The 17,314-nt window shown below is 42.3% G+C and overlaps 1 protein-coding gene across 1 annotated transcript; it reads left to right on the top strand.

Annotated features, from left to right (window-relative positions):
• Positions 1 to 2,565: 2,565 nt before the first annotated feature.
• LOC129822450 (trichohyalin-like) lies at positions 2,566 to 15,097 on the top strand. The gene is made up of 7 exons (XM_055880741.1): positions 2,566 to 3,558; positions 8,445 to 8,541; positions 9,455 to 9,532; positions 10,093 to 10,286; positions 10,471 to 11,521; positions 11,822 to 11,987; positions 12,222 to 15,097. Exons 1-6 carry the CDS (start codon positions 3,490 to 3,492, stop codon positions 11,965 to 11,967), a joined length of 1,635 nt encoding a protein of 544 aa, XP_055736716.1. The 5' UTR covers positions 2,566 to 3,489; the 3' UTR covers positions 11,968 to 11,987; positions 12,222 to 15,097.
• The last annotated feature ends 2,217 nt before the right edge of the window (positions 15,098 to 17,314 follow it).

The raw sequence follows: 17,314 nt of genomic DNA, 5'->3' as shown, positions 1-17,314 counted from the left end.
AATTAAACTCTTTACGACAACATATTTACATGCAGTACCTTCAGAAAGTTTTAAAACCCCTTGACTTTTTCCACATTTTGTTGTGTTACAGCCTGAATTTAAAATTGATTAAATGTAGATTTTGTGTCACTGGCCTACACACCACATAATTTAGCCCATAATGTCAAAGTGGAGTTTTGTTTTGACAAATTAATTCAAAATGAAAAGCTGAAATGTCTTCAGTCAATAAGTATTCAACCCCTTTGTTGTAGCAAGCTTAAATACGTTCAGGAGTAAAACTGTGCTTAACAAGTCACATAATAATAATAGTGTTTTTCGGATACTATTTAATGAAGCTGCCAGTTGAGGACTTGTGAGGCGTCTGATTCTCAAACTAGACACGCTAATGTGCTTGTCCTCTTGCTCAGTTGTGCACCGGGGCCTCCCACTCCTCTTTCTATTCTGGTTAGTGCCAGTTTGCACTGTTCTGTGAAGGGAGTAGTACACAGTGGTGTACGAGATTTTCAGGTTCTTGGCAATTTCTCACAAGGAATAGCCTTCATTTCTCAGAACAAGAATAGACTGAGTTTCAGAAGAAAGGTCTTTGTTTCTGGCTATTTTGAGCCTGTAATCGAACCCACAAATGCTGATGCTCCATTTACTCAACTAGTCTAAAGCAGGACAGTTTTATTGCTTCTTTAATCAGAACAATGGTTTTAAGCTGTTCTAACATAATTGCAAAAGGGTTTTCTAATGATCAATTAGCATTTTAAAATGATAAACTTGGATTAGCTAACACAACGTGCCATTGGAACACAGGAGTAATGGTTGCTGATAATGGGCCTGTTACGTTCGTCGATGGAAGGATCTTTTTCATTTATTAAATGAATACCGAAAAAACAACAAATACAAAACTATATGTAACGTCTAGTAGGGCTAAACAGCACAGCACCAAAAACAAGATCCCACAAACTACAGGTGGAAAAAGGCTGCCTAAGTATGATCCCCAATAAGAGACAACGATAGACAGCTGCCTCTGATTGGGAACCATACCCGGCCAACAAAGAAATAGAAAACATAGATTGCCCACCCTAGTCACACCCTGACCTAACCAAATAGAGAATTAAAAGGATCTCTAAGGTCAGGGCGTGAGAGGGCCTCTGTACGCTTCTGTAGATATTCCATTACAAATCAGCCGTTTCCAGCTACAATAGTCATTTACAACATTAACAATGTCTACACTGTATTGCTGATCAATTTTATGTTATTTTAATCGACAAAAAAATAGCTTTTCTTTCAAAAACAAGGACATTTCTAAGTGACCCCAAACTTTTGAACAGTAGTGTCCCCATGAAACTGACTGAGATAAAATAATTGGTATGCAGATTCTGCAGGGATGTTTCATGGTAAAACTTGAAGAATTATCTTTCACGATTGAATGAGGTGGTGTTTTTGTCTTACAGTAATCTTATACTATGCTATTATATTTGGTTCTGTTATGTAGAATACTATCATTATGTGATCTTGCAGACATTGATTCAGCTTTGATCTGACTTTATTAAACAAGCATTATTCTCCTCAGTAGCTTGTTCTCTCCGCATAAAGTAGAGAATATACACATGCGCAGAACATGATCTGCATATGTGCAGAAGCTTCAGGATATTTAGTATGCCGGACTTGTACCAATTAACTAAGAATAAATATTGCATTTATAATAAAAATGTGCAAAAACTTTTAATGTCTTGCTTCAGAGGATTTGCTTTGATTTTGTTGCCTGTATGCTAAGTGTGGTATTTTTATTGGAATATTCACAAATACAGAAAGTGAACTGCTACTGTGTTTGCAGCATTTTTACAGTGATATTCCAAAATACAACAAATATTTCCCTGACATATACCTTTTTCCCACAATGCAATGGAATTTACTGTAATCTACTGTATTCAGCTTATAAGTATGTTACTGCTGATTATACAGTAATTCACTGTGACAATTACAGGATTTGTTTTACAGTGTACTGTACTTTCAAACATCTGTGCTAATGGGCTATTAAAAATATGTAGAAATCGCTCTGCCATTTTCTGGTTGCTAAAATTCTAATAGTTTCAGTTTACAGTTCTAATAGTTTCATTTTTTAGTTTATGTGACAAAAAAAGCAAGTGTAAAGAAGTGTAGATAATCTTTGTACCATCTAAACCGCTGTGAAATATATTTTCCATAACAAAAAGGATTGTATTTTCAGCAGTTTGTAGCTGGTGTACAAAACCGAAAGTAAAAGATGCAAAAACTAAACTTAAGAAGAACAGCTTAGAAATAGGGCACATAGAACAGATGTATAGCTTCTTGGACTTGCTTTCAATGAGAATGACAGATCTATGACACACATTTCGGTGTGAATTTGCAGCTTTTAATACAAGGTTGCAGACATAAACCCTTGCAATAACTCACACGAGACTTCTCCTTTAACTTAAGACCTTTCCCTCAATAGGCAGTAGCCCAGTCAGTCCTTTTTCATGTAGATGATGGCCCTGCCTTCAGGGGGCGGGAGAGATACTGTACAAACTCTTGGAAATCTGCTCTCCCGTCAAGTGCGGTTGAGGCGTAATCAGGAGGGAACAGGGCTGGCGCGCACTGTGCCACAGAGAGCTTCGGATATTGATAAGCCTGTGACGAAGCAGCGGACAGCAAACTCCCATTGTAGGCTACGTACCACACTTGTGTTGCGCTTCATATAGAGAGAGGCGCACCGTGCGTTATAAGGAGAGAATAACCTCGTGTAGGCTACAACGCGTGGAAAAGGAAAATAAAAAGGGATTTGAATCAACTTGAAGAGTTTTGATGTCTCGAGGGATAACCTAGCATTAGCCTGTATTAATGTGTAGTATAAATAACATTTTACTAATCTAGTCTAGAATATTGTTTGTTTGTAAACTTTGTCTGATATATACAAGTAACTTAAATTGTTTGAAGATTTTATTTCTCCTTATATTGATAATTTTTTAGGATAATGTAAGATGTTTATTTTAAAGCCATAGGCTATAACATTGGGCGTTTTAATTTCGCACCTGGACTTTTAATGACTCGACTGGTGCCTTAAAAACATTTTTAAATTGTGTGATACCAAACTATCAGAGACTATCATCCCGACTGCAGGAGATTATTGTGTTTGGAACATACCACAAACAGTTCCTTTGGGATTTAAACACATCAATTGAAGATGGACCAAATCATCTTTAAAAAAGTCGCCTTACTCCCCTAGTCCCCTGACAGTGGAATTTCGAACTGGGTTGGGTGGACGTTTTGTGTGGCAAGCGTATCATTGAGTAGGCTACAATTGCTAATTCACTGGATACTTTGCTGAGACGGCAAGAGTGGGTGTCCGTCCACTCGCAAGGCAAGGAGTTCCAATTCCACAGAGCGAGCCGCTGTCCCCACGCCTAGTGCTGAGGGAGAGACTCGTGCTGTTTCCATAAATGCTTGGTCTATCGCGGAGAATCCAGCCTGGGCAGCAAGATGAGCTCGTGGGTTTGGGTTCAGCTGCTCGCGTTGCTTGCGTCATGTCTGCGGTCGGGCAGCGCAGAGGTATGTGACAGAGTCAATGAATTCAAATATAGGCATAATTGCCCAAAGTCCGTTGCCAAATATATGTTTTTCTGTTTAGCTCATGTGAAAGGCAACGTTTATTTTCTTTGTTTAATTTCACTGTGAATGGTCAAATTAGGGACCATTGTTGAGTATATTTGACACCATGCCCCAATTATAGACCATTGTTGAATTTCAGGGTCATTGTATTTTAACAATGTGTGCACTAGGCCTTGTGTGCTCTCCAAACAAAAGGCACCAACATGTTACATTCAATAATGTTTTGTACAAAATAAATGTGAACCAGGCCCCTCACCCCTCCACTTAGTGTATGTTTGTGGCGTACAACCACATGTGCACTTGTTATTATTGATTAATCAGGAAGTAGTAATTAAGCTGTGTCTTGTAAGTTAAACTGTTCATCATCTGAACCACGCCTTATGACAGCTCACCTCATGGCTTTAATGCTTCTATATACAATGTATTTTAAACAGTCCTAAGTTTCACTTCAGGCTGTGAGGGCCTCATGGTGAGGACATCCGATTGGGCCCTGCTTGGCAAGGTAACCATAGAACGATTACAGCACATGGCAGACCCGTCTACAGAACCTAAACTTCTTATAGTCCAGAATCCCTAAGTGAAAATAACAATCTTTCTCCATGAACATACATTTTTGGGGTATGCTTGGGGCACGTGCTCTGATGGTGCGCTCATTCGTTGGGCCCCATAATTCCCCAATGCTTGTCCACATGCTCATGCTCAACATGGGCCCCTCTCCAGATGTCTAAACTCATAAACCTGTTGATAAACATCCTATGAGTGGAAGGTGAAGGCCATCTAAAATCTCACCAGACCCATCATGAAACATGCCTGGGAGCTAAGCAAGACCAAATGTGTGTGTGTGTGTGTGTGTGTGTGTGTGTGTGTGTGTGTGTGTGTGTGTGTGTGTGTGTGTGTGTGTGTGTGTCCACAGGATATTTGACAGGCTAGCAATAGGATGTGCGCTTGTCACAGAAACACAACTATAAATCATTCTAATTATGCAATGGCTGACCATTGTCTTGAATCATGGTGTTGAGGGCCTTAAGACACATGATGGCAGTTAAAAAGAATAGGAAAAATAGGTTTAACTCAAGGAAAGAGGGCTCTCGTCTTGACTGCTGGAGCCGATTCTATGTACTTTGTATCGTAGCATACACAGCAAGTATCCTAAAAGTTCCTTCCCCAGGATACGTTCTGCATATGACACACATGTTAAGTGCATGGTGAATTATACCATGGTGAGTCCTGTCCCCTTATGGTTTCTATCTTTAAGAGAGGAGATATAATTCAAGTTTGAGGGTCTCATTTTGATAGACTTGAGAAGAGGCCAAAGTGGCCCTAACTTTAATATAATACTAGTATAGACAGAGTGTACAAAACAGTAAGGACACCTGCTCTTTCCATGACATAGACTGACCAGGTGAATCCAGGTGAAAGCTGTAATCTCTTATTCATGTCACTTGTTAAATTGATTTCAATCAGTGTAGATGAAGGGGAGGAAACAGGTTAAAGAATAATTGTTAAGCCTTGAGACAATTGCGACCTGGATTGTGTATATGTTCCATTCAGAGGGTGAACGGGCAACAGTAAATATTTAAGGGCCTTTGAACGGGGTATGTTAGTAGGCACTGGTTTGTTTCAAGAACTGCAATGCTGCTGGGTTTTCCACAAGTTTGTGTATCAAGAATGGTCCACCACCCAAGGACATCCAGCCAACTTGACACAACTGTGGGAAGCATTGGAGTCAACATGGGCCAGCATCCCTGTGGAACACTTTCGACACCTTGTAGAGTCCATGCCCCACTGAATTGAGGCTGTTCTGAGGTCAAAAGGGAGGGGGGATGCAACTCAATGTTAGGAAGGTGTTCTTAATGTTTTCATATGCCAGTTAGCAGACACTTTTATCCAAAACAACTTACAGTCATGCATTTTACATACTAGTGGTCCCAAGAATTTAACCGACTATCCTGGCATTGCAAGCACTATGCTCTACCAACTGAGCTACATCGGGCCATCTTTGGGAAATTCACAGGATTAGGCAGTGGCGGCTGTGGGAAGAGTCTGTAGTGAAACAAAGCTCTGACTATGTGGGTCATAACAACATACACACACACACAGTCTTCAGTTATGGGAAATGAATGTTGAAACAGGGCGAAATGTGGCGCACCCCTTCTTTGCCGGGTTTCCTCGAATGCCATTCAGTTGCTTTCATGCTATCAGATCTATGACTTCCTTTTCATTTATTTTTATTTATTCAACCTTTATTTAGCTAGGCAAGTCAGTCCTCCAGTGTGTCTTTTTCCCAGAGCTGCCAGCGGTGTGTGTTGCCCACCACATTTGTCATGTCAAAGACTGGGCTTTTGGAGGCAGCCTTGGAGGGGACGCAAATAAACGTCCCAAATCATATGAATTGCCCTGAGGACAGGTTGTTGGAGGTGGCAGTAAGGATGGGTTTGAAAGTATTGTTAAGTATAGTTGAACTAGTTCTCTGTCATCTGTACATCCTCCCATCCAGTGATGTATTTGTGTACGTGCCTGTAGCTAGTGATCACATGAGGTGTCTTTGAGGTATACCATCAGGGAATTCCCTCAGTCAACTATATCCCACAGAATGGAGTCTAGCTGTATAATGTAATGTCTGAATGTGTTTGTTCCTATAAACGTATGCATAAACCATGTGCTCATAGGCATGGTTTTAGGGATTGCATGTGAGAACGTGCACATGTTCAGCCGCATGTGCATTTGTGTGTGTGTGTGTGTGTGTGTGTGTGTGTGTGTGTGTGTGTGTGTGTGTGTGTGTGTGTGTACTCGCATGCCAGCAGGCAGCAAAACTAGACCCATAATCATGTATCCTTATTCCTCACCTCTCTACTCCTATAGCCTGTACCTGGCATTCCTCAGCTCAACCCACTTCCCATGAAACATCACTAGGGCAATGTATTCCCTGTTAAGTGCACTATGTATGAAATACGGGGCCTGTTGAGATGCAGCCTGGGTCTGCCTCTGTTTCCATCTCTATTCAGAGAGATGGAGGTCTACTGCGTGATGGCTCTAAAATAAGTGCCTGTCTCAGTCTGTGTGATCAGAAGAATGACAGTAGCTTTTAGAAGACACTGACTGTTCCAGAACTTCCAGATGTGACTCAGTCAGATGCTGATTTGTGTGCGTGTGTGTGATTTTAAAGTTCTCGTTTAGAGTTCACCAATTAGGACCAGAGTAACTCCTGGATTCCTACAGTATTATAGGGTGAAGGTTATGATTTTCTGTTTACGTCAGTTGCAGGGGGTGAAGTGTTTATTTTAATTTTTACCGCTCAGACACAAATCGCCATGACAGCGGCCACTCTATGAACAAAGGCCCAGACCATAATGCGCAGCCAGCACAATTAGTGTGCGTCCCACATGACATTGCTCTGGTCAAAAGTAGTGCACTAAATACGGAATAGGGTGCCATTGGAGCCTCAGACTTAGACTGGGGCCAAGGAGAGGAAATAACTGGGATGACTCCTCAGGGGCATCGCTACACAAATAGAGATGTTAATTTAACTCGTGGCATTTTCCTTTTGTATGACTGGACATTCTTCAGTGCCCAACAACAACGGGGAAAAGTACATTGTGTACATTAATAGTGTGTGAATGCCGTTCACGCATGGCTTCTTCCTCCTCAAAGGGCTTTGTTTTACTCTCACAAGAAACTGAATGGATGAATGTAACGGACAGAGGTGGTTCGACTTGTGTTAGCTCCCTGAATGAATGCCTAGGCATTAGCTCAGAGAGCTAACCCGGTCTTGTGGTGTGCATGAGACCCGGGATTCGGGCCCAATAGGTCAAACAGTGGTAGACCCAGCTAGCAAGAGTTAATATCTCCATAGATGCAACTTCCTCTCCTTTATTCATCCATCCCTCCATTATTCCCCCTGACGTCCATCTCTCTGTTCTGATCCAACTCTCCTCCTCCTCCTCTCAATCACTCCATCCCCCACTACTTCCTGAACCCTTCCTGACTCCTGTGACCCCTAAGTATTAGCAGATGAGGTGACACAAGGCCAATAGTCATTCACCCCCTCTTAGTGGCCATTGTGAATCCAAGCAGCCATTTCCTTCATCCTCTTGTTTCATTAATGATTAGGGGGGTAAGTCGGGTAACCCCCTAACCCTAACCCACACCTACCTACATGCAGTGGTGGAAAAATTGTCATACTTGAGTAAAAGTAAAGATACCTTAATAGAAAATGACTCAAGTAAAAGTGAAGGTCACCAGTAAAAGTCTAAAAGTATTTGGTTTTAAATGTACTGAAGTATCAAAAGTAAAAGTATAAATAATTTCAAATTCCTTATATTAAGCAAAGCAGACGGCACAATTTTCTTGTTTTTAAAATGTATGGATAGCCAGGGGCACACTTCAACACTCACACAACATTTACAAACAAAGCTTTTGTGTTTAGTGAGTCTGCCAGATCAGAGGCAGTAGGGATGACCAGGGATGTTCTGTTGATAAGTGTGTGAATTGGACCGTTTTCCTGTCCTGCTTAGCGTTCAAAATGTAACCAGTACTTTTGGGTGTCAAGGAAAATGTATGGAGTAAAAAACACACAATTTTCTTTAGGAATGTAGTGAAGTAAAAATAAAACATTTCAGAAATAGTCAAGTAAAGTACAGATACCCCCCAAAACTACTTAAGTAGTACTTTAAAATATTTTTACTTAAGAACTTTACACCACTGCCTACATGTACCACTGCTGTTGTCTCTTTGCTTCCATGTCTACACAGAATAAATGGGGAAGCTGAGAAAATATTTGATTTGGGAGAATCTAGTTTTATTCCTGTCTCATCTCTTTCTCCAAGGGGGATCCTCTCCCTCCAGGTTTGGTGGAGCTGGTTAGGAGCAACCCTATCTCTTCCATAGAGGATCTGCAGCTACTGCTGCTCAGTGACTCCGTAGGTAAATATCTCTAACGTTGTACTATGCTGATACTCATCAACATGCATATGCATTTGAGCAGAATCTGTTTACAAAGAAACCTACTGTCATAGGTGTATATATGTTTACGTATGGGTGGCCCTGGGATTCAAACCCACATCCTGGCTTCCGAAGCCTAATGCTCTAGCAACTGAGCCATACAGGACCACAAGCCAGCAAGACACACTGGTCACGCCAAGTGATGGAGGCTCTCTCAGACTAACTAACCCGACCAACAGAGACTGAGGGAAAGATAGTGAAAACTGTTGTCACATGATGCCCAGATTTCATTCCCAACAGGGACAGGCCAACGTCACACACAGTAAATACTATAAACAGAATCTCACAGGCTGACTAAGAGACAAACCGTCAGAGCCACAGTGACACAGAGGGCAGAAAGACTTCTTAAATAGATACACATATTCCCCAGATTTTATTCCCATCATTGAATAGCGAACATCACATACAGTAAACACTATATACAAACTCAACGAGATAAGAGAAACAAAGAGGGAACTATTCAGTGTCTCAAGATACAAAAACATACAAACATGAGGTCATGACAGAAAGAAATTCCCACACAAACAGACATCTATTAAGGGGAAGCTAAACTTATAAACAATGCCTCAAACGCTCTCATAAACACACACATGCACCGTACACAGATAAACACACAGATGCACACACAGATGCACACACACACACACACACACACACACACACACACACACACACACACACACACACACATACACACACACACACACACACACACACACACACACAGAGTAAAAGTCATAACCCCCTAAAAAAATGTTTTTATAATAATAAACAGTTGAAGCAACGAGCTGATTAGATCTGTAAACTAATATTGGATTGGATTGTTTTTTCTCAGATGAGGATTTCTCTGATGATTTTTTGCCGAGTGGACAACACTCCAACAACACTAGCAACCGACTGCCAAGGAGTCTGGGTGAGTTTTCACCTTCCTCATAGTCTCTGACACAAGGCTATAATTCCACATTGGGTGGTTTTGGACAGCTATATCTAATCCAAAATTAGTTGTGTAATGCATGTTGTGGTAAAGAAACATCTAAAGTATGTCACCATATTGCGATTCATTAGTTATTTGCTGAAAAAACACCTTATGACTTTCAACTCCCAAGTTACACATCTCCAAGACTCATGCGTACACTAGCATGTGCATGTGATTTCACAATAGCATGTGATTTCACAATAGCATGTGATTTCACAATAGCATGTGATTTCTTTAAACAGCATAAGTACTATACCTTCAGTAGAACTAGTGTAAACAAAATGTTTTATACATTTTGAGGCCTATGTGCTGGCTGTTTTGTATGCACTGGGCAGTGTAGTTTAACATTAAGCCTGAGGCTCCAGCACATTTCCAATTATGTGTCTTATTTGCTGATTAATGTACACTGTCCCATCTTATGAAACCTGTAAGTAATATGTGAGTTTTTAAATGGTCCGTTTGTCTGTCTGTCCGTCTGTCTGTCTTTGGTGTCTCAGACGCACAGCCGGCTCAGCAGGCACTATGTAAGGTGAGGACAGAGGTGATGGAGGTGACCCGTGCCATGTTGGACCGCAGCAACGCCGACTTCATGTTGTGGCCTCCCTGTGTGGAGGTACAGCGATGCTCCGGCTGCTGCAACACCAAGAGCCTGCAGTGTGTCCCCGTGTTGACCCACACCAGGCACCTACAGGTACATATACACCACCCCCCATCTCAACGCCTGTCCTCTACCCTGAAACGCTTGCCCAGGTTGTTTCTGTAAAAGAGAATGTTCTCAGCTGACTTAGGCCTACCTGGTCAAAAAAGGGTTAGTCATAAAAAAATAAAAAATCGATTTAGTCATTTTGAATCTCTCTCCTCCTCCTCCTCACTAGGTGATGAAGATCCAGTACGTGGACAAGCGGCCAAACTACTCCAAGGCAGTCGTCTCGGTCCATGACCACGTGGAGTGTCGCTGCCAGCCCGCCCCTCGTCCCCCGGCCGTCCCCAAGAAGAAGTCCACGCCCCGCAGAGAGCAGAAAGACAACAAAGGAGAGGGCCATCCAGCCAAGGCCAGATCCAAGGAGGAGCTGCACCGCAGAGATGAGCTGAAGCACAACCAGAGGATCCAGCTGGAAGACCTGCTCGACCAGCACTGGAACCCCAAGGACACCTCCTCAGACGCAGGGGAGAGGAAAGGGGGCTATGGGCTGGACCATGACAAGATGGATCCTCAGTGGTTGCTTAATGCTACCAGACAGCTGGGGGCTAACGAGTGGACCGAACGTCGACATCACGGTGACATGGAGGAGGGGAGAGACAGTAGTAGTGTCAACGGCACTACAACCGCAATGAACATCGACATGGCACAGCTTGACCACGAGAAGAGAGACGGGGTCGAGACGCGAGGGGACTCGCTATTTAACATTACTGAGGGAAATGCCAGTAGGGGAGATAGGCAGCAGGGTAGTCTGAGCCTCAGTGAAGAGGAGGGAGACCAAGAGACACAGAGGCAACCCACACAAACACAGAGTCCCTCGCTACGCACCAACACATCAAAGCAACAGCGACATGGGACCAACTCCTCCTCAGAGGAAACCAAAAGCAGAGAGGGAGCCAATCAAAGAACGGAACAGCGATTCCATCCTACGGAGGAAACCAATCAGAGGCCCGAGAGCAGATTCCCTCCCCTTGAGGAAGCTGATCAAAGACGTAAAGACAATGAGACCCCTGATTCAGAGAGGAGCCTCCAGCACGCTCTCCAACTGGAACAGGAGAAGCTGGAGGAGGAGAGGAAGGAGCTGTTGTTACTCCACAGGAGGCTGGACGATGAGAAGGAGCTCCTGAGACGCGAGCAACAGAAACAACAACAGCAAGAAAAAGAGGAGCAGCAGTACCATCGGCCTAATCATAAACATCAAACTCAAACCACCACACAAAGAACAGGTAAGATAGAGAACATTGTGAGCTAGCACGTGTGTGTGGTGTGTGTCTGTCCCCCCCCCCCCCCTTAAAAGATCTAGATGCACTATTGTAAAGTGGCTGTTCCACTGGATGTCATAAGGTGAATGCACCAATTTGTAAGTCGCTCTGGATAAGAGCGTCTGCTAAATGACTTAAATGTAAATGTAAATGTAATGTGTGGCGGTGTCTGTGTGTGTATGTGTTTTGGGTGTATGTTTCACAGTTTCATGTGTATTCCAAACTGTTAAATCATCTGAATCTAATATTCTCCTCTTCTCTCAGACACGGTGTCGCCCACTTCGACGCGAGCGCCCTCAGTCCTGGCTGGTCCCCGGCCACCTGCTCGGCCCGGCCCACCTAGGAAGAGAATGAGGAAGAACAACCGCAAGCGCATCAGCAAGGCTGCAATGAGAGCGATGCTAATGTAGAACCTACAATCTCTCTGAAGGTAAGATACTTTCATTCAAACCCATCCAAACACTTTCCAAGTACTTTCAAATACCAACACTTTCAAATACTTTTTTGGGCAAGGTATGTGCAAACAGTTTTCAAATACTTTCCTAACCCTTTCACATACTTTCCACAGAAAAGTGTATATTCATATACAACAACTATATTCTAGATGAGCCTGGTCTAGAATATAACCATTTTAACACGTTTTCTGTTTCTCCTTCTCATCCAGGGAGTGATGCTCTCTGTGCTTGTTGTGGACAATCCAGTAGCGACACCGAGCAGTTCAATCCTTTCTTATGAGTTACTATTCGAGTGTCATTAACCTGCTCGTCCTGTGACCGCGAGGTATTCCCTAATAGTACTAATGATTGTCCGGTGAATCCAAAACAACCCTTGGACGGAAAGAAATTATGGGACAAGAAGAATGGGATGTAAATACATACGAGGTTGAGGTGATCCATCAATGTATCTCTCATCCATCAAAAGATGATCTCCTAGTAACAACAAGATGTTCCCCCAGTCGGATCAAGAACATTGGAACGTCGGAACAGACCATTCAAACAACATTAGAACAGATCATTGGAACAACATTAGAACTTTGGAAGACGTCATTGGAAGAACATTGGAACGTTCACAAGGATGTTGGACTGTCGTTGGACTCAGTGCTACTGGACCTCACTGGTGACTTTTGAACAGCATAGTAGACCACTCCAGTCAGTAGAGAGCAAGTCGGTTAAAAACTCTTCATATTCTCATCCAAGGCATGGTTTATTATCCCAAGAAGTCGACTGATCATTGCTTGTCAAGAAGACCAAAGAGAGAGAGAGTATTTTTATGTCAGTCCAAATCTCCCATTTCCCTATGAGCACAAGACGTTGAAAATAACGTGTTTTTCGTTGAAAATACTTTTTAAAAAAATACATACTTCCAAAATGTTGCTTACTGTGTTCTGACATGGAAGAAGACGTTTGATTTTTCGGACTAGAAAGGTACAATGATAGAGGACCGGGAAAATACCATGGCAAGCAGATATTACAGGGACAATGGGAAAGAAATGATGACATTTATATGAGCTAGGACTGTTGGAATGACTGGTAGTCTTGACTGATGTGAGCAGTATCCCTACCTTGTGCTTAAGCTGCTCTATATGTTCTCGTCTATTCCTGCACTAAGGAAGGTCAATAGAACCACACAGCAAAGATATTACACGTCTCAATAGTTACACAATGTAGAATCTCGTTTTTCGATAAACATATTTAATTGTATTTAATTTGATCTAAAACACTGGAATTCCAACAACAACAATGCACAGGTTTGCATTCTCATGTTCAGCTGAGGCTTCCGCACTTCTTTCGAAGAATGGGATTAAAACAAGATGCAAGGTGCTAAACAGGGTTTGCATTACACCTTTTATGTCTGTCTTTAACATTATTTATTCCTTATATCACATGTGTCTCCTGTGTTCATTTTCAATAGGATTACTGCAAATGAAGCATTTTGGGGGGTTGAATATCGATCCCTTTTCCGGTCTCAATATAATTTGAGCTGTCTGCCTTTGTGCGCATAGACCATAGCCTCGATTCAATCAGATCAAGCGTTATGTTTTGGCGGTGTCAGAGGAGGAGCCGTCAAATTGGAGCCGTCAAATTGGCTAGAAGTTCAGAACAAGAAAGTGTAGGCTATATATAAATAATTACGCTCAGATTAAAAACGGATTCATCCAATTATGGGATTTTCATCATCCTAATGGAGGTGTAGATTACATCTCACGTTCCAGTGTTCCAACTTGTTAACAAGGCTGCATAGGATTTCTGTTCATGAGACTCGGCCAATAGCAATGTCCGCTTTAGGTATTCACTTACGGATTTGACAGCTCTAACTCAGTTCCACCTCTGACACCGCCAAAACAACCGCCATGGGAATGTTGGCTAAAGCGGACTCGGATCTGATCGAATTGAGCCCAATGTAACTACAAAGGAAAGCTTTGAAAAAGGGAAAAGGTGTTGCCTGCCATTCACTGTCTGTATGATAGACAGGTGATGGTAATGACTTTGTGTTGTTGTATAACTCTGTGTGTCAGTGTGGTTGTGCGTGTGTATGTGCGTGTCTGTGCTCGCGCGTGTGTACAATATGCGTGTGTATGCCCGTGTGAGTGTTAGAGTATATGGAATTATGTGAACAGAATCATATTTATGTATTTGATCACTAACACTCATGAATCCATAAATCAGATAGTCCCTTATTCTAAATGCTCACTGCTAACCAGTCCTTGTCTGCATAGGGAACCGTAGAGCATCAGACCTTCTGTATCCTGAGGCTGTGTGTTGCTTTATTTAATACAGACAGACACAGAAAGGGTACTGGAATGAGGCGCCATTGTCATTTTTAACACATACAATTATCCACTACCAAACAGAAATTGGGGCCTCTCTCTCTCTCTCTCTCTCTCTCTCTCTCTCTCTCTCTCTCTCTCTCTCTCTCTCTCTCTCTCTCTCTCTCTCTCTCTCAGTTTGTGACAGCACACACAAACACGCCCCAGACTGATACTGCAGATTTGCGATCCAGCTAAAGCAAGGATTGTGGAGAAATCATATAGTGTGACTGTGGGCCGGTAATCCTAGTTATAACACCCCTGCTGTATTCAAGCCTTTGCTACAAAATGTTGACATTTAATCTTGATTTACAGTAAATTGTCCTAAAAAAAGGGTTCAAGCATTGCTTTGTATTGTCCTATGGATTTTACAAGGCCGTTTAGTAAAACTATTTGGTGAATAACACTACAATTTGAAGAGAAGAAGTACCCCGATAAAAGTGTCAGACATTAAAAGCAGCATGGGCCAGATGTGTCAAGCAAAGAAGCTCAGTGCTTGCGTGTGGGCCACTGCTGGTCACCTGTCAGCTAATGTGTTCTCACTTCAAATAGCCTAACTACCAGCCAAATGTATTTTAAATATTGAAAATGTGGCATATGTCATAATGCCTTCTTTCAACTGTAATTAGTTATTGTCTGTTTTGTTATGAGTTATCAAAAAAATGAATGTTGTGATAATGGCCACTTAATTCTATTTTGATCTGATTATAAAAAAACATATGTGAGAAAGCGTACTTGTGCTGTGAGATGTTGTCCTGCTTTTTGTGTTGTGAAGTAACAGAAGCTACCCACTGGGCACAGACGTCAGTTCAACGTCTAGTTTTGATTTACATTTGGTTGAGTTGTCGACTGAGGTGAATTCAAGTTTCAAGTTTTAATGTCACGTGCACAAGTACAGTGAAATGCCTTTCTTGCTAGCTCCAAACCCAACAATCTATATCCATAGCTAGGTTTCCATCCAATTGGCGACAGATTTTCATTCAGTTTTAATGTACTGAATAAAAATCGAAAGTTCAATGTGTTTCCATCACATTTCAACTCTCCTGATAGTTGTCACAAAGACTGTGTTAAATAGCAAATGTGCCTACTCGGGTCTTGGCACGTGCGCTCTAGCCAACAGCTCGTAGATACAGTGCGGGTAGGCTGTGAGGTCAGTGTTGCCAACTCCTCGGTAAGGAAAGTAGCTATTGGCTGTCCGAAAAGATGCTAGAAGTTGCTAAATGACGTCATCACCAAATTTGCATAATTGGCCATGTGCATGTAATTGTGATGGACGCTGTAGGAGAGAGGAATAATGTCGTGGGAGAGACTAAAAGTGAGTAAAAAACACTGTCGATTCTTGTTTTTTTTTAAGTCACAATTACAACCCTCCTCCTTTATCCGGGTTTGGGACCGGCACAAGTGACCCAAAAGAGACACTCTGGCAGAGTTACTTCGTTTTTTAATTTTAGTTTTAGTTTTGTAGTTTAGTTTTCTTAATTTGGTTTGGTTTTTAACCTTATGGTCCACTTAGTCCACACAGTAAAACATGAACATTTTTAACCATAACATTATTTACATTTTTTGTATACAATCTACATTAACAATCTAAATGGACCAAAAAGAGACAATAGAAAAAACTGTCAATGGCAATGTGAGAAAATTATGGTAACTAGTCTGGCCCTAATTCAGGTTCATAGTTTTTTTATGTAAGCCAGGGTGGGATCAGCCAGCGGCGGCTTCCCGCATGGGCGATTCATTTGCAGTCTGGATGAGGAGGGGTGAACATCTCCTGCTCTGACTGCAGCTGGGAGGGACTGGGGTGGGGTGTTTTGGGACGGGGGTGGGGCCCACGGCAGCACCGGCTGCTCATTGAGAAGAGTAAGAACGATGCGCGCTTTCACGTCAGAGTCTCCTAAAGTCTCCAATAACACCAGAAAAAGTCGATAGATTTGTCGCTAGTTGCTTTTTTGAAAATGTGTCGCTAGAGGGTTCTAAATACTCGCTAAATATAGCGACAAAGTTGCTAAGTTGGCAACACTGTGTGAGGTTAGGCTCGTCTACATGATGAGATTATTATGGATAAGAGCGAGACAATTTTTTTGCAGCCAAGCATCATCCCTCATGTCACCAGAATAAGACCTTCGATATTTATTGGAAAGGACCTTGTGCATTTCAGGTAAAATAACAACTCATTGTTTATATCCCAGGACAAATTAGCTAGCAACAGCAAGTTAGCTAAATAGGACAAATTAGCTAGAAAGTGCAAGCTAACTAGCTAAATTGCCATACATGTCTAATGCTTTTCGACCTGTCCCCAAATTAATGTACTTGGTTCAGAGTTTGTTTTGATATTTTAACCTGCGTGTCGGGATCGCGTTTGGTGTAGGGGGACAAAATAAATGTATGCACAATAGCGCATGATGGCGCACGCACGCAGCCGGTTTGGGTTCCGTGTAAGTGTCACATGATCTCAGTATATTTACACCTGTTCTGAAAGGCCTCAGAATCTGCAACACCACTAAGCAAGGGGCACCACCAAGCAAGCGGCACCATGAAGACCAAGGAGCTCTCCAAACAGGTCAGAGACAAAGTTGTGAAGAAGTACAGATCAGGGTTGGGTTTTAAAAAATGATCCAAAACCTAACATCCCACGGAGCACCATTAAATCTGTTATTAAAAATGGAAAGAATATGGCACAACAAACAACAACAAACCTGCCGAGAGAGGGCCGCCCAGGATGGCATTAATCAGAGAGGAAACAAGGAGTCATCATGCCAGGTAGTCCTGAGGCATGGTCCTAGGGCTCAGATCCTCCGAGAGATAAAGAGAAAGAGAGAATTAGAGAGAGCATACTTAAATTCATACAGGACACCGGATAAGACAGGAGAAATACTCCAGATATAACAGACTGACCCTAGCCCCCCGACACAAACTACTGCAGCATAAATACTGGAGGCTGAGACAGGAGG

Source organism: Salvelinus fontinalis, chromosome 2 (assembly GCF_029448725.1).
Source record: "Salvelinus fontinalis isolate EN_2023a chromosome 2, ASM2944872v1, whole genome shotgun sequence".
NCBI lineage: Eukaryota > Metazoa > Chordata > Actinopteri > Salmoniformes > Salmonidae > Salvelinus > Salvelinus fontinalis.
The sequence above is the reverse complement of the archived record's forward strand: the minus strand, read 5'-3'. Positions and strand labels throughout refer to the sequence as shown.